At 38.5% G+C, this 22,485-nt stretch overlaps 2 protein-coding genes across 3 annotated transcripts in view; one reads left to right on the plus strand and one right to left on the minus strand.

Moving 5' to 3' along the window:
• LOC127410247 (centrosomal protein of 85 kDa-like) overlaps nt 1-22,485 on the plus strand; it is a 95,892-nt gene that overhangs the window by 45,601 nt on the left and 27,806 nt on the right. For both annotated transcript variants that reach the window (XM_051645412.1, XM_051645411.1), the window contains exon 3: nt 5,860-6,578. In XM_051645412.1, coding sequence (XP_051501372.1) covers nt 5,860-6,578 — 719 coding nt within the window. The remainder of the gene's footprint in view (nt 1-5,859; nt 6,579-22,485) is intronic.
• Nucleotides 10,620-20,136, minus strand: LOC127410265 (cardiac phospholamban-like). Its single transcript, XM_051645442.1, has 2 exons — nt 19,964-20,136; nt 10,620-11,015 (listed from the first exon to the last, which is right to left on the minus strand). Exon 2 carries the CDS (start codon nt 10,843-10,845, stop codon nt 10,687-10,689), a length of 159 nt encoding a protein of 52 aa, XP_051501402.1. The 5' UTR covers nt 10,846-11,015; nt 19,964-20,136; the 3' UTR covers nt 10,620-10,686.

Genomic DNA, 22,485 nt, shown 5'->3' on the forward strand with positions numbered 1-22,485 from the left:
TTTAGGGCAACGTTGCAGGCTGTTGGCCCGATGGTTGGAATGCAGATCGATTTTGGTCTCACGGCTCCAGGTCCGAGGCTATTGGCCCCGGCTGACCAGTTGATAGCCCTGGTTCGCACTGGCCCAATGGTGGAAAAGCAGCTAATGAAGCAGAGTTTGATTAGGTGTAGCCTACGGCCTTTGATGTGAAATTCAAAGTATATGGGAAGCATTTTCTTCTCCCTTTTAATTTATTTTAAGCTATTTATTTTGCTATCCCAACTATGCACTATTATACATTTTCATGGCACGTTTTTATATGTATTTAGCATTGTTTTCCAGAAAACCCACCTGATGAGAACCACTGAGCTGATCTTTTGAATATAGTTGTAGGGGGTTCAGTGGAAAGGAGGAGGCAAGAACCGGCTTAAGAATATAAATAGTAGTTTAATAATAAACTTAACCATAAACACACAGTACAGCTGCCTGTAATTCTCTCTCTCTCGAACTGTCGTCCCAGGCCGCCTTTATCCCTCGCGTGCCCCATCATGCTGATTGGGGACTGGGCGTGCGTCATTCCAGCCCGGCCCCGCCCTCCTCGGCTCTACAATAGTCTAATCTGCATTTATGATCTGACCCCTCATTATCTATACGGTGATAATCTATTCTTTCAGATCTGATCTGAGACCTTTTTGTCACATTTGTTCAGTAGTGATAGGCCTAGATAGCTGACCCTCATCGCTGGTTTGTCCCCCTCCTCCGCTGGGAATTCTGGGACTGGAGCACCCTTAGCTCCAGGCTTTAGCAGTCCTGGTTTGCTCTGCCTCTGTGTCTCTCCTCCACCCCGGTGCAAATTTTAACCAGATGAGGTTATTCTTGGCAGCTTAATCCAACATCTCTGGAATGGCCCATCCAGCCCTTTTTACTACATGACATTTGAAATATAAGGAGTTTGGGAGATCCTTTGACTCTATAAGGATAGAAGATGAAAATGTTCAATTCTGAAGTTTTTTTGTCCTGTCGAAAACTGCAGGTTTGCACCATGTAATCATAGTGTATAAATCTGATGGGCCACGTATTAAGCCCCCCCCCGGTGTTCTGCAGCTAATTGTAATTGTTGTTGCAGGAATTACATAATGGTTTAAAAAAAGATAAATTTTTTGCGTGCTCAGTTGTCTAACACTGCCCACAATGTAATTTGAGATAGCCAATCAAACTGATGAAGACTCAAGTGTCATAAACTAAGCTGGAACCTCTTGGATTACTCCAGTGCCATGCATCAGCAAGCAGTTCAGGTTAAGAGTGTTAGTGTCATGTAAGATGTAACTAACTAAACGTGCTATATTTGCCCACTATTTTATGATTGAAATGTTGTAATGACCGACAGTAATTTCAAGGGTGCAAACTATTCACCATTTGGCAAAATTCACTGTTTTAAATTGACAATATGTCATGTACAGTACATGTGAATGTGAATGCGAATGCGAAAACATTAACAAAGTAGTTTTCAGCATATCAGGCTTAAGATAAAGAGCGAATGTGTGTATATTATAAAAGAATTTAATGAGTTTGGTAATCCGGCAGGCTTTTGAAGTAGCTTTTGGAAAATTCACTTGACATTTCACAAGAAAATTATCTATAAAACACAAAGTAGAGCATTTTCACCCTCAGATTAGAACTAGAACATGGTAAGACTTGTGATGGGACTTATTGTGTTTTTAGGTTTTGGCAAGGACAGTGTCATATTTTAAATGCAAATATTATTAGGTAATAATTTAAAATCAATTTAAGATTTGCTGAAAAAATATATTTGTCTTTCATTAATGCAGAATTTTGAACAGCATCTCCTAAGCATCTTCTTTAAGAATTGACCATTTTATTTTTAGTATGTACTTGTCAGGTCTGTGCCCCAAAATGGTTTGGTCCCAATTTAGTAAATATGTTTTGCTCTCCTCACGTGGTTGTTGCTCTGAAACCAAAAGTGAAAGTAGTCTGGCCATTACCTGGAAAACCAGGTTAATCCCTTTCACTGATAGAGTGTGTGTACAGTTTAGGTAGTGTAATAGGTAGGTGGACATTCAGTTCTGTGCATATAAATCCACATTTTCAAGAGAGGTGGGTCTTCTGTGGAATGTGCCAACTCAGTTCTGCCCCGCGTCCAGCTGCTCTTCTATTGCCAAAGACTCTCATGCCAACAAAGAGCTACATTGTGCAGACCACGGTAGAGCTAAGTGCTAGTTAACTTTGGCCTCAGAAGTCAGTCAAGAAGCGGGATTATGACCTAAAATTTATATCTATAGTTCAATATTTATTTTTATTGACACTGAAAGCCTGTTACGTCTCTCTAATATGACATTGTGGGACATTACGGGACATTTTGTATTGTGGCTGTCATGACTAACAGGGAGAAAGTGAGTAGGTGGGGTGTGAACTGATAGAAAGCTGGGTAGCAGAAAGGACATTTTGTGAAGAACAGTAGGATAGAGAAAAAGATCTTGACCAATAAAGTGTCACTTCACATGAGACCAGGGGCCAGTTGCTTATAGCCATTAACTTAAGACTGCGTCTAACAATTAGTTTGACTAGCTAAAGATGCCATAGAAAGCCTGTTGCATAAAATAAGCTCACAGTTGTTTTTAGTAAGACATTTAGTAATTTGCATTGCATTGTGGGAAATGAAAGACATGGAACAGCTTTAAAAAAAATGGCCGACAGGTGACGCTCAATACAGTTTTCATTCGCTGAAAATATTTGCTTATTAAAGGACTACAGTGCTTCAAAATTGATTCTAATGAACAAATTTATTGATTTTAACCCAAATAATACAAAACACATGACACTTTGTTACCATCGTTGAAGTCAAAGTCTTCTACAAAGTCTCAACTGAAGCCCCCACTGGCTCAGCTGACAGTAATTTTCCATGGCAACATGGAATGTAAACAAAAGTTAGCCTAGGGGTGTGCTGACTTACATTTTGGTCTTAATTAGACCGATCTAAGTTTTTATGCAACTGACTGAAAAAATTAAGACCAACATTTTAGACGACTAACTAGTAAGACTAGTCTAAAACGGTTTTATGCAACCGGCCCCAGAAATGAAATACCCAAGAAGTCCAATCCAAGAAGTCTCTTACATGCTGAAATGTGGCCTACTACATCAATAATCCAATCAATGTTGTGCATTAGAGTGATTTAATTAAAAAGCTTTTAATAACTTTTGACCGCCATGGGCTCAAGATCATGTAAGCTGATCTTGATTTGATGTAAGCTATAGGACGAGTTTGAAAATATAGGTTTTCAACAAATTGCAAAATGGCAAAACATGTATTTGGGTGGAAATTGAACACACCGGGTATATTTAACATGGTATGGGCCAAAAATAATTTCCAGACCATTTTGTTTTAATGTAATTAGCTCAAATGAATGTGAATGTTTGAACTGTTATATATAACAGGTGTCTACGTACCTTCTGTGCTTTGGCCAAGTAAAATAGTCCATTAGCCTAACTGTAGGCTGTTTACGGTTCCTAAACAATGTAGCAATGGATCATTCATTTTGAATTCAATTGATGAGGGGTCACAGGTGTGTGTATATTGACACGACCATAACTTAAGATTTGATTCACACTCTGATCCGATCAAGAATGTCCACTATCGACTAGAATGCTTGTTTCTCTCATAACAAGGTGTTCGAAGCAGATGAGAACATCATGGACAGCAGAGCCTCTTTACGTGAATAGCTGTATCTCAGCCTGCCTCATGACATGCTGATGAAGCCCATCAACTCAGTTCAGTGTAACTGTCAGCACTCTTCAACCGCACTGCTCATACTGCAGTAAAGTGACCTCAGAGTGTCACATTAACACCTTCAGAACTCTGATTTGTCTTGTTTTCCATTCCTCTTTACACGAATAATTCTTTAGGCTTTCAAAGCCAACAAATATGGCATTAATATGATTACACAACATTATATTAGGCCCACATATTCACTATCATATTCCTAATGGCATAACTGTGTATAACAGTCAGTGCTCCTATACCAGTGGCTGTTGCTACCTTGAATCAGATCTTCACTAGTTTTGAGGTTTCAGGATTTTCTGTGGGTGTATTTGAGGATGGCTTTCAGCTTAGAGCAGAGTGTGTGTTATTCTCCTCCAAGTGAGTTACAGTCAGATGAGTTCAGTTTGTTTTTGTTGTGACATGTTGCCTGGCAGTGTTTTTGGCCTGTTTTTGAAGGATAAAAGAAAGGCTGTATGATCGGGGGAATCCCTATGGGATGTTAGAGAATTCTGGGCAGTGTAGTATTAGGTCATCTCCATCCACCTATTTTCAGTCATTGCTCTTTCTCTCAGTCTCTCACCAAGAATACAAATGGAATGTTAAATGCTCTAGTTGTGCTCCATTATGTCTATTTTCCTATATTCATCATCATCAGAGTTGTTGTTTTGAAGAACATGTACAGTACAAGCACCCTTCGCGCAGGGGTGTTTTTCATAGCTCACTCAAACTGTCTATTTTAACCTTTGTTAAGCCTTGCCCTCAAACTGTTACTGACCAATAATTCAATTCAATCAAAATACATTTTGGATAACTTTTGGCAGACCGTTTTTAACAAAAAATGTTAAAACCGGCTATAGTTGCGGTTAATTCATCACACTGGAAATAGAAGGTCAAGTCCAGCACTCTACACTGTGGGACACAATATGTCATTTGCATTTTATGCACAGTATACATACTATATACTGCACAAATAATATGAATTGTATGTTTGCATGTTCTATATGCCGAACATAGCCTAAAGTCATGTTTCAAATGATGTGCTACATACTGTGTACTTTCACTATACCATATGTACTTGGCCATAGAGTGTATGAAAAAGGGCAGTATTGTTTCAAATGGAACGGAAAGGCTTTTTTTTTTTAAATTATTATTATTATACTTAAGCATTAGCCAAGGGAAATTAAATGTCAAATGTACATTCTTTGTTTTGGTGTTGCTGCTAGCTTTAGCAAGTTAGCTAACCTTAGTCCAAGTTCAGTTTGAGTGTCCAAAACATGGCTTTTTACATATTTTGAGGAATCACACAAGGTGGGGTGATGGTAAAACATTCAGCTCACATTTGTAAGCTGCTGGGGTGTCCACAAAAGTTTTTAAAATTGTCATTTCAATTGCCAGGCTAGCACAATATCCGCAGTGTGTCAAATGGCGTCAAATAGTGAATGCAAAATAGAACAGAACTTTAGGCCACACTTATTAATTTTCATTTGAAATCTCCGTTTTCAGTGTCCTAACACATTGTCAAGTGCGGGGTTATGGAGAGCATTTTCGAAAGTCACTTTTTTCGGTGGAGGAAAACACAGTTCTAGTGTGGATGAGAGGTGTAAACAAAGCAAAAACAATACAGCTCATATCTACCTGAATGGAGAAATACCGAATCTCCAAAACGGTTGGTCAAGATTATGATCAAAGAACATATTTTAAATCAGCAGTAAAATCTGACAGCAATAGTATTATAAATTATGCTTCTTTACCTTCGATTACGCCCCAAAAAAAAAAAAAAAAAATCAGGCTTGTATAGCTAATGCGCATGAGCATTCTTGAGTTGATTGACAGACGATGTCTACATCTTAAAGGTGATTGGTTCTTTTACCTGTAATGCAGGACTTCCTTTTCTACATCTTTTGCCCATTAGCCGTTCCAATTTAGCCCTTCTCTGCTAGTCTCTGGCGACACCCAGTGTGTTTATGTGTATGGTTATTTTCAAATCAAAGTTCTATTTTCTTGTACCACCTGATGATAGCAAGAGAATGAAAAACTGTCAAGATTTCCATTAGTCAAGCCTAATATGTCTAAATTTAAACTCTCTTTCTCTTTCTGTTCAGATCACTCCAGCTCCAGTGCCACGTTGTCCTTCCAACCTCTGCGCTCCCAAAGTTCGATCCCGACGGCCCATGTCATGCCCTCTCCCTCCAGCTCCAAGCTGAGAGCACCATCCACCCCGACTAGCCCCTGGAGCAGCTGCCAGCTCCCTTCTTCCCATGACATTCCCCTAGACATGAAAGACCCCCGACCGGTCCGCCGATGGTCCTCCCTCACCCGCCTCACCGGCCAGGAGAAGGCCACCCCTTCCGGGAGACCGTCGTACCGTACGGACCCTCACGGTTCCCTGGATCGGGGTGTGCTATACGGCTGCCGACAAGACCCTCTGTATTCAGATGGCTTCCTGTCTTCCCTGGGCCTACACAAACTTTCCTCCAACTCTGACTATTCACATAAGTACGAGCTGGGCAGCAGTAACACTCTTGGTAAAACGGACTCGACTTGCTCCTCTCCGCTCAAGCCCAGCACGTTAGACCTCACCTACAGTGCCTTACCAGAGAGCAAGACCCCCACGAGTGGTCTGGTGGGGTCTGGGCAGAGGGGTCCCACACTCAGGCACCAGGCTGTGGGAGGGTCACCCATCCAACCAGCTGTACGAACTCAGATGTGGTTGAGTGAGCAGATGGAGTATCGGCCAGGACCAGAGGGATGTGGGATCGGATCGTGGCAACAGGAACAGCAACAACGAGAACAACTACGACAAGAAGCAGAACTTCCACAGGTAGGCCTGTCACGACTACATAATGTCTGATGGTGATTATTTGATCTAATCACGATCGTTTGAGATCATTGTGTACTTTAAGTTCCAACCACATATTGCAATACAAATGAGAGAATTTTAAAGCATATATAAAACTGCCATGAGTGAGGAGCTCTTTAAATCCATGGTTCAGGTGGTTTGAAAAAACAAAACAACACTATGAAAATTAAATACTTTAATTATCATCTCAGTTTGGAGCAACTATCTTTAAAATTATGCAGGGAAGAGACAGTGGGTTCTATAATTCTCTACATACAGGAGCAGTAAAATGTAAACAAATTAAAAAAAAATCCTGTAAAAGTAAGTTGACAGCGCCCTCTGGTGAGTTGACAGTGGTAAAGAGAATTTACCTTTTTGCAACCAATACCATATATGAAATAAATATGAAAATATGTCAGCTTGCTCTCACAAATATGCTCAATTTATCATAATCATGTGTTTAGGGAATCTTTTCCTCAGTGAGGCTTTGTAAGAGTTCTTAGTTGTTATTGATCTCTCTAATATTCTCAGCTTTAGGATCTAGATGTCTCACTCAGACCAAAGACGCACAAAAACATAGTCTTTTTTTTTTTTCAGTGGAAGTGTTTTATTTTGATTGTTCTGTGTTTACTTCCATTCTGTCTTGTGTCAGTTTCTTTCCATTTATACACACATTTTCAATATTACTTCAAAAATATATTAATATGATCACACATATATTAAAGGAAGACATTTATTGTGATTTAATGAATAAAGATTACAATTTTAAATATATTATAGGCAAACCAATGTGTTTTTTAAAACCATGAATACTTTACCTCTATTTATGAAGTATTTCTAATTAAAAGTGAATAGCTTTTTATTGCTAGAAAGAATCACAGCACATATATTTTTCTTACCCCATTGGCTATTTTTCCAAATGTTTAAAATGTTGTTGGATTTGTACTTAAAACGGGGGGAGGGGGGGAAGCCAATGGAATAAGAATAAATGAACTTCATTGAAAATGTATTCTCTAAATATCTTATGCAATTTTGGTTCTCAGGTAAATTTATCTTGTTATAAGGATTTTTTTGATAGTTGTACTCAAAAATAAGACAAAAATTACTGGTTTTCTTTTCTTTTTTTTTTCAGTGAGCAGATAAAGATAGATGCAGTGGTGTGTCATGGGCTTTGAGGTCACCTACATTTTCGACCTAATGCTTTTGGTACTTCAATCTAAACCTGCTCTTCACATAATCAGACTCTTGTTTTGTGGGAAATACCACTTTGTAATCATTTAATGTTTTTGGTTTTGTTAGCAGTATGAGGCAATGACCACTAGAAGGCAAAGTGTTGTAGGAAGCAATGATATGCTCTGACTTCATCTCACTGTTTTAAATTCTCAAGTTAGCTTGAAGGAAATAGGTCAATTGCTAGGTGTCTATATATCAATTAAATAAGTGTCTTGAAAAATCCCTCCTGTCTGTGTGACATCTCCAGTCTCAGGGAACTGGCCCGTAGTTTTTTAGCCAATCAGAAATGCTCACTGCCTGTTAATCACTGTGGACATTATGGTTTACTTTCTGTAATGTCTTTGGAAGATGTGGTTTTGGAAAGAGGGTGTGGCACAAGTCTGAAATTACTTACTGCACCTTTAAAATGGTTTTGCAGGTAGAGAGTCTGTGGGGGTCGCTAAAACATTCCGGCTCTCTTAGACTAAAGCTGCCATTATTTTGGTTTTGTGCCATTTTGCCCATCAGAACTGGGTCACATGAGCTTTACCAGAATGAGCATGAGCAAGAGAGCCACTACGATAAGCAGGAAGTTGAGCAGCAGGTTTAGTCCTCGGTTATTGATCAAATCCATATTGATCAGATCCAGAGTTATCTGGGCTGGAGAATTCAGGGTTGGTATTCTTCAGGTGAAGCTGTGGTGCTGTGTTATCCAAGCGTCTTCTACTGAAAGGTTGCTTGCAGGACTTGTTTGCCGGTGAAAAAGAGGACGAGCAGGTTACAATGCGCTGCTGATCTCTCACATGCCGTAGAAAGAGCTAAACATGATTGACACACTGATATGAGTATATTTGACAAGACAGAGAACATTATTTGAACAGCTCTTTCAAAAGACCCCATGACATTGCTTTGCAATTGCAGTTTTCTTTCCTGTGTTGACATATTTAATTTTGAAACAGGAAACAGACCCGACATATTGAAGGGATTGTCATGTCTTAAAACAGCAAATAGGCTTTGGACATGCACTTGAGTGCAAGATGAATCATCAATATTTTAGTTTTAGAATACAATAGCATATAGATGACCTCAAAGCTTATAGACATGGACTATATGCCACAAAACTCCAATTTTGATTTCATGGGGTCTTTAAGGACAATAACTGCTGTTCTTTTTGCTATGGACTAGTAAACCAGTTTCCTATTACTTCATTATGAAATTCTTGTTTTTTATCATATGGTTTCCTTTTGTTTACGTGAACAAGTCCAATTAGTGGTGTGGAAATCTCAAACAAAAATGGAAGCAGCACACTTTTTATTGCATATACGTGGTCAGATTATGTTGTGTTTATTGAGCAAGTGAATTGTAGTTGGACACAGTGCGTAAAAGAAGACAGGGGGCTAAAATGACATCTATCAGCCCTTCAAGTGGCATGCAGTGATGGTGACTGAGAAATGAGACACACTTGCATGCAACATCAGTTCACAGTGAAGACAGTCCCCCAGTCAGTTGCAAATAGTAGTTGTACTCTGCTAATTCTCAATTGAATTGTGCTATTCATTATTAATAGATTCAGTATTTGAACTAATGATAGACCGAAATATCGGCCAGGCTGGTAAAAACTACTTTTTCTTGATTGAATTGTGCTATTCATTTTTAATAGATATTTGTACTAGTTATAGACTGATATTTCGGCCTGGCCAATGAGTACAACTACTTCCCTAATGAAGTGTGCTATTCATTTTTAATAGATATTTGTACTAGTGAAAGACCGATATATCGGGGAGGCCAGTATATTCAACTACATCCCTAATGAAGTGTGCTATTAATTTTAATAGATATTGTATTAGTGATAAACCGATATACTGGCCAGGCCAATAAATACAGCTATTTCTCTTATGAAGTGTGCTATTCATTATTAACAGTAACTTGTACTAGTGATAGACCGATATATCGGGGAGGCCAATATATTCAACTACTTCCCTAATGAAGTGTGCTATTAATTTTAATAGATATTGTATTAGTGATAAACCGATATATTGGCCAGGTCAATAAATACAACTATTTTTCTTATGAAGTGTGCTATTCATTATTAAAAGTAACTTGTACTGGTGATAGACCGATATATCGGGCAGGCCAATAAATTAAAAAAAAATCTCTAATGAATAGTCCTATTCAATATTATTAGATATTTGTACTAGTGATAGACCGATATATTGGCCAGGCCAATAAATACAACTTTTTTCTTGACTGAATTGTGCTATTCATTATTAATAGATAATTTACTAGTGATAGACCGAAATATCAGTAAGGCCAATAAATACAACTATTTCTCAAATGAAGTATGCTATTCATTATTAGTAGATATATGTACTAGTGATACACTGATATATTGGCAAGGCCAGTAAATATTACAGTATTATATTAAATATTATGTATGTAATAAAGTGTGCTGTAAATGTATTTGTGATAGACCGATATATCGGCCATATAGACCAATGTAATGCTTTAAATTGATGCATTTAATTTCAGCGAATATGTGTACATCTCAATTGTTATAGTTAAATTGTATAAGCCTATATCACATATACATCTGCATTTTATTGGCCATCAGCCACCTTTCTAGTTATCCATTGAAAACCCATATCAATCAGCCACTAATTTGTACTTAGGATTGGCGTTCTGTGTTACTGTGATTGTGCTATTTACAAACAAATCTATGGACTAAAATCATGCAGTATAACCTAACTTTTAAACTACTCAAAATCCCTAATTAAATAATAAATAGTTCCATCCCACCCTCCCGCCCCTCAACACAATTGGCCCCTCTGTACATTCCTTCACCCATATTGGCTAAAGGGTAAACTGTTGCCCCTCCCGCTCACATTAGCAACACAATGATGTAGATGAGCAGCAGGCACATGAGGATGAGGCAGAAGTTGATGAAGAGCTCCTGCATGTTCTGCTTGGCCTGCTGGGGAACCTCCATGGTGGACACCCGGCGTATGGCTGCCCGTGTGATGTGCTGCACCTTCTCCATGCAGAGACACTATCGGCGGATGAGCTTAGTGCACAGAAAGGGGAGGGGTGCTGAGCAGAGAGGAAGGAAGAACAGCAGTACTACCACAAGGTGGAGTGGAGAGCCGTGCAGGGAGGAAGGATGCTGGTTGTCACAGTGACAGGAGATCCGGTTGCAGGTTGACGAGGATGCTGAGGGGAGGGAGCAGCAGATAAATAAGTGAATGTGCACGCAATTATCTTATTCTGTTTACAGGATATGAGGGAGTTAAAAAGCTAAATGCATCGCAACTAGCAGAAAATGCATTTGGTGTGAACGGCCCCTATAGGAGAGGTACGTTCTGTTCTCTACTCTCGAATGTACAGGATTTCTGTGCCCGCCAAAGTCTGTTTTAAGATGTGTCATCAGATGTTAAGATGTGTTTGACAGGTTCCTTAAATTGAAAATCTAGGGATCTCAGTACCTCTCAATTCTGTTTTCACAAAGTGGAGTTTGCAACCTCATCCTAGGATGCAGCTTTAATACGTGAACCAAAAAAAGTAAATTTTTCTGCCCTGTTATAAGAAATTCCTCTTCTTTTCTTCACAGATTTTGCTTAAAGGGTTACTTCATCCATAATAAACATCTGTCATCATTTACCCACCCTCATGTTGTTCCAAAGCAGTATGACCGGCACTTTTTTTTTCTATTAAATGAAAATTAATGGTGACTCAGGCTGTCATTCTGTCTAGCATTTCCTTTTGTCTTCCACTAAACAAAGTCAAGATGAAGGTGAGTAAATGACAAAATGATTATTTTTGGATGAACTATTACTTATTTTTTCAAACTTATTTTGTAGATAATTTCAGCTTTATGTGTGCTTTCTGTTTTTGTTTTTTTATCAACTTTTTACTATTTAAGAAATTTAAAATTAAAGTCAATAGCATAATGACTACATTTACATATACATTTTTTTCTTTCACATTTATTTGCATAATGAATTGCAATTTTCCTCTTCTTTTTTTTTCATCTATTTTACCATCTATAGCTGCCTTTACTGTGCAATAACAGTGTTTCATTATGTGTCAGTTCTTTCAGAACAGAAAATGGCCAATGGCAGATGTGGGAAGTGTTTGGAAAATCTGCAATATAAGACAATCAGAGCAATATATTGCAAGTTTAAATGGCTTTATTTACAGTGTAGGAGTGAGCTTATATTTGTCTTTATTTATCCTGTCTTGGCACTGAGTAAATAAATAAAAAAATGGCTTAGGATAGATGTTTAATAAACACAAGTTTATATGTGTAAAAAAACAACCTAAATCAGGATTTATCGCTTTGCTTCCGGAAAGATTAGAGGCAGCCCTGTTTTTCCCAAAAGATAAAGTGCCCTTAATTATAAGTCTTTGTGTATAAGAGGAGCTCTTTTCTCTGACAATCTTATCTCTCTTATTCAGACTGCTGCTCAATCTTGTCTCCTCAAAATCTGTAGGGAGGATCAGTTTTAAAGATGCATTCGGCATTATCGTCTCCTGAGTAACATCATGTACACAGGAGGATCTGTTGGGCTGTATTCTAATGGGCCGTTGTGTGGTGTTATCTGCTTTGCCTGGGATACTTACTAAAGGTTATTCTTAGGACTGACCTTTGGTGGTCACAGTATTCCATTAAAATTGTGGCCAGCCCTTATCCAGAATCCTGAGGGAGCCTGACTCTATTTTACCATCTAGAACTTATCGCTAAGAGGGTAATGAGAGCCTGGGATGTTATATGGGATATGATTGTATGCAGGATATACAGCATTCCAGGGAAATGTCTGACTGGTTGTTTTAAGATTGATCTGTTATGTAGTCTGGTCTTCCTCTAACAGAAAACCTGTTTCTTTGTCTCTTAAAGACATGAAACAGGCCTTCAGTATAGCACGCATGGTATGTTTGTAACTGTATTTTCACAATTTATTAAGGGGTGTAAATCGGATGTTTCATCACGATACGATCTTAAATTGATTCTCGTGGCCTGCGATCTGATATTTGCAGATACTTCAAAGTCTGCTGAGATACGATTTTTATTTGATTAGATTCAGGGCCCTGAAATCGATATGCCGATATTATGTGCTGATTTTACACAATCAATTACAATTTTTTTTGCCCTCAAATGCAGCCAAAATATAATTTGAATATTTTATTGAGATCTCTGAAAAGTGCAAATTTAGTATCCACATTGGGACATCCAAAACAAAATAAGGTACTTTTTTGACATGCTCGCACTGATCCTGTCACTGGTCTGGAGCTCGTGTTTCACGGGAAGCCTAGTTGACGCGCATGCACAGATAGCAGAGCGCAATTTGGATTCATAGACCCTGCGCACATCCTTGTCCCACATGAAAAGCGTATTTAGCGCTCATAAAGTGAAATTAATGTAATATGGTTGCTTCATCGCCTGACAGAAATGCATACAGACTTGAGAGACTTGAGAGTATTGAAATAAAGGTGCATCTTAAAAAAATGTCTATATGGATATTTATGTATTGTATCGATAACACTGGATCGTTGGTCATTGGATCGATGCATCGATCCAGATCGATGGATCTTTTCACCCCTACAATTTATGTCATTTTAAAGAGGCCCTATTATGCTTTTGGGGATTTTACCTTCCTTCAGTGTGTAATATAGATATTTGTGCATGTAAAAGGTCTGCAAAGTTACAAAGCACAAAGTCCACACCAAAGGGAGTTGCTCTCTCCCACAGAAAACACTGCTCCTGAAACACCTGGTTTGCAGTCCAGCCATGACTTCCGTGACTTAGCTATGTCACTATGTAACACATTTGAATAATGCCCGTCTAAGGGCTACTTCGGTTATGGTAAGGGGCATTACATTTCCAACACACGCTCTAAGCAGTTGACCAATCACAACAGACTGGGCTTTTCGGAAAGGGGGGCTTTAAAGAGACAGGAGCTACAACAGAGCGTTTCAGACAGAGGGTGAAAAGAGGTGCTGCAGCAATGTACAGTATGAGAAAGAGAATGTGTTTTTTGAACATAAAAGCATGTAAACCTATTCTAGTAGACTCCCAAAATAAAATTATGAACCTGTAAATGAGCATAATATGGGCTCTTTTAGAGGATTGTGAAGTCTTTGTCCTGAAGTACTGTCTTTTTGTTTAGCTATTGCAGAGTCTCCCTGTCAGGAAAAGGATGTTTTTTGTCTTACAACAGATACAATGCAACAAGTTTCCAGCAACCTTGACCTGGTTAAGAAAAAAAAAATCAGATTATCATAGAAGACAGTTTTTTTCAAGGACAATCTCATAAAAATTAAGTGACTGTGGTAACATGTTTGCAAAATGATATTACATAGCTGCTTAGACATATCATGTCTGTTCCAAAGTGGAATGTCCACTGGGTGGCGCTAAAAGCAAGTTACGTTTTCTCCCAAACAAATGAAGTTTTAAAGGTTAAAGCTCTATCAAGTTGTATATCAACAAAACCTACCTACCTCCCTACCTTAAACCTAAACCTAACCGATAGTGCCCGAAAAAGAAAATAATGTCATTTTATGGTGTTTCTATGACACTTTCAACTCGTGTATCGACTTGCGTGTTCGTCTGGATTTGTAGCCCGGTCTTTTGCTTCCGCACAATTTTATCACACTCAAACAAGCTTATACAGTAAATGCAGTTGGTTATGTAATGCAAACATTAAAATGTATCGACTTACAAGTCCTGCACTATAGGAACAGTGTTTTGATAGCATTGTGGGATGAACAGGGCAAAAAGTAAGCATTTATGAACTGAAAATAAGCCCTTGTAAGCCCCGTTCACAAATGCAGCGATTTTATCGCTTAATGTCGCTACTCACTGTACTGTGACGTCGCTAGTGAGCGTTCCTTATGCTGTCGCTCTAATGTTATTGGTGGACTATATGTCTGACCATATCTTTTTTAAATCTGATCACAGATGAGACCTATTGCCAGTCAAAATAAAATATCATTCTAGTTTGACAAGGAATTAGTTCTCTTGTTGTTAAAAATTTACATTCTGCATGGGAGAGTGTTTTTATATAAACTACAGCAAAGCTCAGTGCATTAAATCCTTAAAAAGATGAACAATCTATCAAAGTACAAATCAAACTCACTCAGACTGTCAACAATTTCTGAAACGTCATTCAGTATCTCACAGGAGACAGATGGCGTGAGCTCCACTGACATGTCTTCACTCCTATTGTTAGTCTAGTCGCTGCCAATAGATGCTCCTCATTTGCATAAAGTTAAACTTGTCGCTGGACACACCCACATCTAGTCACCAACGGTCACTGAATTCGCCAGCTCTCATTGAAAATGGATGAGATCAAGTGTCTTTGTTGCTGGAAGTCGCTGCATGTGTGAACTTGGCTTTACTCGTGATTTGTGTCGTTGTTGTAGCGCCTCTAATGTTCTTTTCACAAGGAAATTGCCACGATATGTACGACGAGCCACGTAAAAATCATTTTGCAAAAATGTACACTTACTGAGCACTTTATTAGGAGCACCTGTACACCTACATATTCATGTGATTATCTAATCAGCCAATCATGTGGCAGCAGTGCAGTGCATAAAATCACGCAGATACGGGTCAGGAACTTCAGTTAAAATTCACATCAACCATCAGAATGGGGAAAAATGTGATCTCAGTGATTTCGACCGTAGCATGATTGTTGGTGCCAGACGGGCTGATTTAAGTATTTCTGTAACTGCTGATCTCCTGGGATTTTCACGCACAACAGTCTTTAGAGTTTACTCAGAATGGTGCCAAAAACATCCGGTGAGCGGCAGTTCTGTGGATGGAAACTCCTTGTAGATGAGAGAGGTAAAGAGAGAATGGACAGTCTGGTTCGAGCTGACAGAAAGGCTACGATAACTCAGATAACCACTCTGTAGTGAGCAGAATAGCATCTCAGAATGCACAACACGTCGAACCTTGAAGCGGATGGGCTACAACAGCAGAAGACCATGTCGGACATTTTATTAGGACCATAATGTTTCTAATAAAGTTCTCAGTGAGTGTATGTAGTATAGTAGCGTGTTTGTACTAGACCAGTTTGTTACTTTGAATAAAACATTTTAAAAGTTTGAGAAAGTGGTAGTTTGTTTTACATTTTGGTAGTTGGAGGGTTTTGTGGACATCTATGGATCTTATTCGGGGTAGACACTATATTTAATTTGCATGAACAAAAAAAATTCCATTGGACAAAGAATTCTGGAAAACATGGGTTGTGAAAACATTTGATTCAAGATCGTGACCTATTGAACCACCTATTGAACAGACTATAGCCTACTTCGATCTCTCACAGTCTCGTTTTCATTTGTGTCAAATGGAATAGGGCGTTTACCCTGACTAAAGTCTACAGTGTGACAAGTCTTTCTTGTATCCAGCTGGCCAGTGTCACTGAAGAAAGAGGTTAAGTAGATTAGTGAGTGACAGTGAAGTCTGGAGTGGAATAGCCCTTCCAGGCGCCCAGCATGGCGGTCACGTGACACGGAGGAGATAAACACGCTGCAGGTGACGACAGACTTTGAAGAGATGTTTGTCAGCACCACAGGGTACAAGCATTCCAGCACTCTAACGGCTAGTCAAAAGCCATTTCCCCATCACCGCTGGGAATGATAAGAAAATTAACAGTCTCTATTGGAGGATATCAAGCAGGTCATTTCCCTCTTCACAGGTCAAGAGAAAGCCTTTCTCATATGGTTATTCTCAGTAGTTTTCAAAGTACATGACTGATATACAGTAATGAGGGATGTTTTAAAATTGATTTTTTACATATAACTCAGATAACCACTCTGTACAAATGTGCTGAGAAGAATAGCATCTAAGAATGCTATTCTGAGATGCGGGTTGGTGCTGTTTTGGCAGCACGAGAGGGACCTACACAATATTAGGCAGGTGGTTTTAATGTTGTGGCTGATCGGAGTATGTGTACATATACTATATATAGACTGGTGGGCAAAAGTTTGGAATAAAGTACAGATTTTGCTGTTTTGGAAGGAAACTGGTACTATTATTCACCAAAGTGGCATTCAACTGATCACAAAGTATAGTCAGGACATTACTGATGTAAAAAACAACACCATCACTATTTGAAAAAAGTCATTTTTGATCAAATCTAGACAGGCCCCATTTCCAGCAGCCATCACTCCAACACCTTATCCTTGAGTAATCATGCTAAATTGCTAATTTGGTACTATAAAATCACTTGCCATTATATCAAACACTGTTGAAAGCATTTTGGTTCGTTACATGAAGCTTAACATTGTCTTTGTGTTTGTTTTTGAGTTGCCACAGTATGCAATAGACTGGTGTGTCTTAAGGTCAATATTAGGTCTAAAATGGCAAAAAAAGAAACAGTTTTCTCTAGAAACTCGTCAGTCAATCATTGTTTTTAGGAATGAAGGCTATACAATGCTTGAAATTGCCAAAAAAACGAAGATTTCATTCAAAGGTGTACACTACAGTCTTCAAAGACAAAGGACAACTGGCTCTAACAAGGACAGAAAGAGATGTGGAAGGCCCAGATGTACAACTAAACAAGAGGATAATTACATCAGAGTCTCTAGTTTGAGAAATAGACGTCTCACATGTCCTCAGCTGACAGCTTCATTGAATTCTACCTGCTCAACACCAGTTTCATGTACAACAGTAAAGAGAAGACTCAGGGGTGCAGGCCTTATGGGATGAATTGCAAAGAAAAAGACACTTTTGAAACGGAAAATCAAAAAGAAAAGGTTAGAGTGGGCAAAGAAACACAGACATTGGACAACAGATAATTGGAAAAGTTTTATGATCTTAATCCCACTGAGCTTTTGTGGGATCAGCTAGACTGTAAGGTGCATGAGAATCGCCCGACAAGACAGACACAGCTATGGCAAGTGCTACAGGAAGCGTGGGGTTTGTCACCTGAGTATCTGGACAAACTGACAGCTAGAATGACAAGGAAGTAGTTTGAAGTAGTTTCAAATTGTAATAGTAATTTTTCACGTTATTACTATCCTGACTATACATTGTGATCAGTTGAATGCCACTTTGGTGAACCAATTTCTACCAATTTCTTTCCATAAGAGCAAAATTTGCCGCCAGTGTATATTCTAGATATAGTCTGTTGTTGGACCATAATGACACATCCCTGATTATATTAAGATTTGTTTCAAGTCTCTCTGGACATCTTTTGGCAAAAACAGCATCTCATTTTCATTAAAATGCACAGAGGTAGTCAAGAATTTGCGAAAAATAAAACAAGCAGAGCAAAATAGGATAGAATCACACCGAAGATGGACATCATCTCAAAAGCTGGCCGGAGAGTTCCCAAGCCTGTGCATGTTTATGTAAGTTTTTTACTCTCTGCTGGCAACTTCCCTGTATAAATAAGTCTACTTGAGGCAGAGCGAGTACACTTAGTTGGCTTCAACACTTAACTTTCCATGATGGCATCGCAGAGCAATGCAGTGCTTTTTTTTTTTTTTTATTGCTTGGTGACGCCTCAGAGGGCATGGCAGTTAAACAGGTAGGACGGATTAATTTTGGCTATGCAGATGCGCCAAAAAGAATAGCTTATATAATGTAACTGCAAATTTTTGTGAGCATCAAACTACTTATTACTATCTTCGTCACAAAAATATTGCTGCGAGGGCAACACAATCAGATTTATGCAGCCTGTGGCGTGTTCTTGGCCTTTGGTGTCTTCTGTATGCAGTTAACCTTTCCTGCTCTGCAGGGCTGCAGAAAATGCAGCAAGCACATTTAAAGGGCTGTCAGATCTCCCAGTGGAGTGCAAATGTTGGGTGTTTTGTATGGATCACAGTCACACTAGGTCACATCTTCTCAATTCGTGTTCGGAGAAGAATGTGTCTGGCTCGCTGTTTATCGTGAGTGCACAGAGCTGCAGTTATAAAGGCCAACGAACAGACCCAAACATCCGAACTCGAAACTGATTAATCGATGATTAATCGATGACACTCTACAATTAGACACTCCATCCCCCATTGTGGATTATGAATATATAATAAAATGGGCAACTTTATACAAGCAGTTAATCTATTTTCAACGTATTTTATTTTGCCCTCTGATTATTTGACTTTATAACTGTATTTATAAAATGTCTCGAGGATTTTGCAGCTCGAACACACACACACACACACACACACACACACACACACACACACACACACACATATATATATACATACAGTATACACTGTATATTTACTTATGGAAATGCATACAGTGGCTCCAAAACTTTTGAACACTTTTGAAAACTTAAATCGCACTAAAATATGTAGGATATTCATTGCTTTTGAAGCAAAATATCAAAGCAAGTTGCATCTGCAAACATCAACATATGCTAGACCTTTTTGCAGAAGTAACATACTTAATAAATAAATAATTACATGTAAATTATAAAGTAATATACACTGTAAAAAAGTATATTTTAGTGTATTTACAGTAAATTCCTGGCTACTAGTTGCATTACTTCCACAGTATATTTTACAGTAGTATTTCTAAATGTATTACAATTAAAAAACAACTATATGCTGTGACTTCACAGTGAACAGGACCAATAACGTTCTGTAATATAGCAGTGCTGTATTGTAGAATCACAGTGGTCATCTGTATTTATTTTTATTTTATTTTTTTATGTACAGTGTTTGTTAATTGTCCCCATCATTGAGTTTTGTATGCTGAGTGTTGATATCTTGCGTGCCTGACTGACAACTCATGATAAAACCAACTATATTATAGCCGAGCTTTGCAAACATCCCTTCCTCATTGTTCATTTAAAATGATACTATTTCTTTACTTTCAAATGCATCACATGGTGTAGTTTATACATCATGGGCCGACATAAAGTCAACCACTAAATTGACTATTTTCTCCATACATTACAGTACGATAAATTGTGTTCTTTAACACAATTGCATCAACTGGGAGAAATGTAATTAGAAATAAATAGGAGATTAATAATATTATATATATATATATATATATATATATATATATATATATTACTGTAAGTGTCCAAATACATTTGGAGCCACTGTACCTCCATTCAGTTGCAAGAATAATTTATAGTCAATTTGTCCATTCCTTCACCTGAAAGAAGTGAATTCAATAAGCAAATGTTACCTACCTGAAACTGCGGATAGACACAGTACTGAGGTTTGATCCTGGTACTCTGATTTTCCTTTAGAGGAAAGCAGGGTCTGTGACAACGATGTGGAGTTCGAAGGTTTATGGCAGGAAAAGTGAAGGGGTGGAGGATAGGAGGAGAGAGGGAAGAAAGGAGATGAGTAGGAGGGGTCTGATCTCTCTCATGTTTCCTCTCATTGTTTATTTGGAGGCAGATCTACAAGGCTTTATCCTCCGATATGCTAGAATCAGGTTCTAAAGGGGTATGTGCCGACTGCTTTAAAGACCCAATGCAAAGTCTTGCATTTGTTGTTTTCCCCATTATTTAAAGAAATAATTTACCCCAAAATTATAATTCTGTCTTCATTAACTCATGTTGTTAAACACATATGACTTTCTTTTTTTCTGTGAAACACAAAAGGAGATGTTAGGCAGAATGTTAGCATCAGTCACCATTCACTTCATTGCATCATTTTCCATACAATGAAAGTAAATTGTGACTGAGGGTGTCATTCTGCCTTACATCTCCTTTTGAGTTCCACTGAAGAAAGAAAGTCATGCACATTTGGAACAACATGAGGGTAAGTAAATGATGACTGAATTTTGTCTGATTTAGGCACTTTGGTTGAATTTACTCTGTAACTGTATCCAGCAGCTCACAGTCTCACTTGTGATTCCAGTTGGTGGATTAATACAAATATTCTATCGATGCTGCAGCCAAAACAGTGTGTGCCTTAACTAGCCATAGAAAAGAGGAGACCTCCTAATAGTCCAGGAGCCTCTATAAACCAAGAGCATCCTCAAGGGGCGCTGGGAACTTTGGGCTGTTTTTATCTCAGAATAGAGCTCAAACAAAGATTTCTCTTCCTTATAAGGAGCTCCATTTGACTGTAGTCATGAGTCATTTTAAAACAGGCCAGTGGTGAGGACATGAAGAATGGAGAAGCATTTCGATGGCATCCAACTGCAGCTTTGTCTCTGGCCGATGCAAAACATGTAAGGTCCAGACTGCCACCCCTGCCATCTCCTGACCAAAATCTGTCTTTGAAATGCGCACACACACTGGATACCAATGTTGGGTGCCAGTACACGCCAATAGAGCAGATCTGTTATGAATGAGCAGGGGAACCCCCCATGATCAACACAAGTAAGTACAACCGCCCCCCCCCCCAATATTTATACCATGATTAATGGAAACAAGTAAATGCACCCCCCCCCCCCCCCCACACCACCACCACCACCACCACCACCATGTTCAAGCCAAATCTACGCCCTTGTGAATGAGACAGTGTGAGTTTGTGCCAGGGCTATTCAACTGCAGAGTTTAGTTTCAACCCTAATTAAGCACACCTGCCTTTAATTTTCAAATAGTGCTGAATGCTTTGATTAGTTGGTTCAGGTGTGTTCGATTATCCTTCTGCGTGGAACCTATGCTGTAGCCTGACCTGCACCTCTCCAAAAATGTAACAAGCCGTGTTAACGCAGATTACAACAGCTGTGATTGGTCCGGTTTAACCAGAGGCCGTCCCCCAGGATGACTAAAAAAAGATATCTGAGGTAGCTGTGCATTTTCTCCAACATTATTTTAAGATGTGTGCACTGATAAGTGATCTTGTCACATTGCATTTGGACTCATTTAGTTTTTCGGAGCATCTGCTGTTTTTATATTCTGTTTATGTTTCATGAAGTTACAAGTGAAAACACGACAAAAAGACAAATCGGTTTGCAACTTATAAACTCTGTGCTTTTTTTCCTCAGGACTTTTACTCAATATATATTTGTTATGTAAGTGACACAATAATTGTATTTTACTCTTGAACTTTCTGATCTGTATGATGTTTTATCCATATGTTTGACAGTATGGTGTACAGTAAAATAATTGTATTTTATGAAACGGAACACTTCTAATTTGTCAGCAAATTAAAAAGCACCTGTTAAAGGTTGGTTGCTTATATCCATTTTAAAGTCCAGCTTATAAGCTTTAAAATGACACCCATTTTGTGTTGGTCAAGTGAGTTATTTATTAATTTTACGGAGTCTTTTTTTTTCCAGCATGGAGTGTTAAAGAATGCCAAAATATTTATTTATTATTATTAAAGATGAGCAGTCATATAGTATATGACATATGTATTTTCAGTCTGCATGGCAGGCAACATGTATAATAAATCATGTTTATTTATGAGATGTATAATTATCTCAGAAATGAAGAAATTTTTTTCTCAATACACTAGCATTTTGGCCTACGTCGTAGGTTCGATACAGAAGTATAAATCGGCCTTTAGGCCTTAAGCTGGTGGTGCACCGCCTTCCTTTCAGATCTTCCTCAACATCTTGGTTCCCCACATACCACCTGAAAAGGATAGCATTGCTGGTCAGCAGTTTTTGGATGCTGGTTTGCAGGTGTTTCCGTCAGGCTTCTAAACTAGCTTAACCAGCAAGACTTTCATGGACAACTAGCTTTATCAGAAAGACCATGCTGGGTGACCAGCTTTTTTTTTCTCTCCAAATTTTGGTAATGAACCA

The sequence above is a fragment of the Myxocyprinus asiaticus genome, chromosome 19 (genome assembly GCF_019703515.2).
Source record: "Myxocyprinus asiaticus isolate MX2 ecotype Aquarium Trade chromosome 19, UBuf_Myxa_2, whole genome shotgun sequence".
NCBI lineage: Eukaryota > Metazoa > Chordata > Actinopteri > Cypriniformes > Catostomidae > Myxocyprinus > Myxocyprinus asiaticus.

Excerpts from the sequence above, each read along its gene's own strand:
- LOC127410265 (XM_051645442.1), bottom strand. The coding sequence starts at position 10,845 with ATGGAGAAGGTGCAGCACATCACACGGGCAGCCATACGCCGGGTGTCC.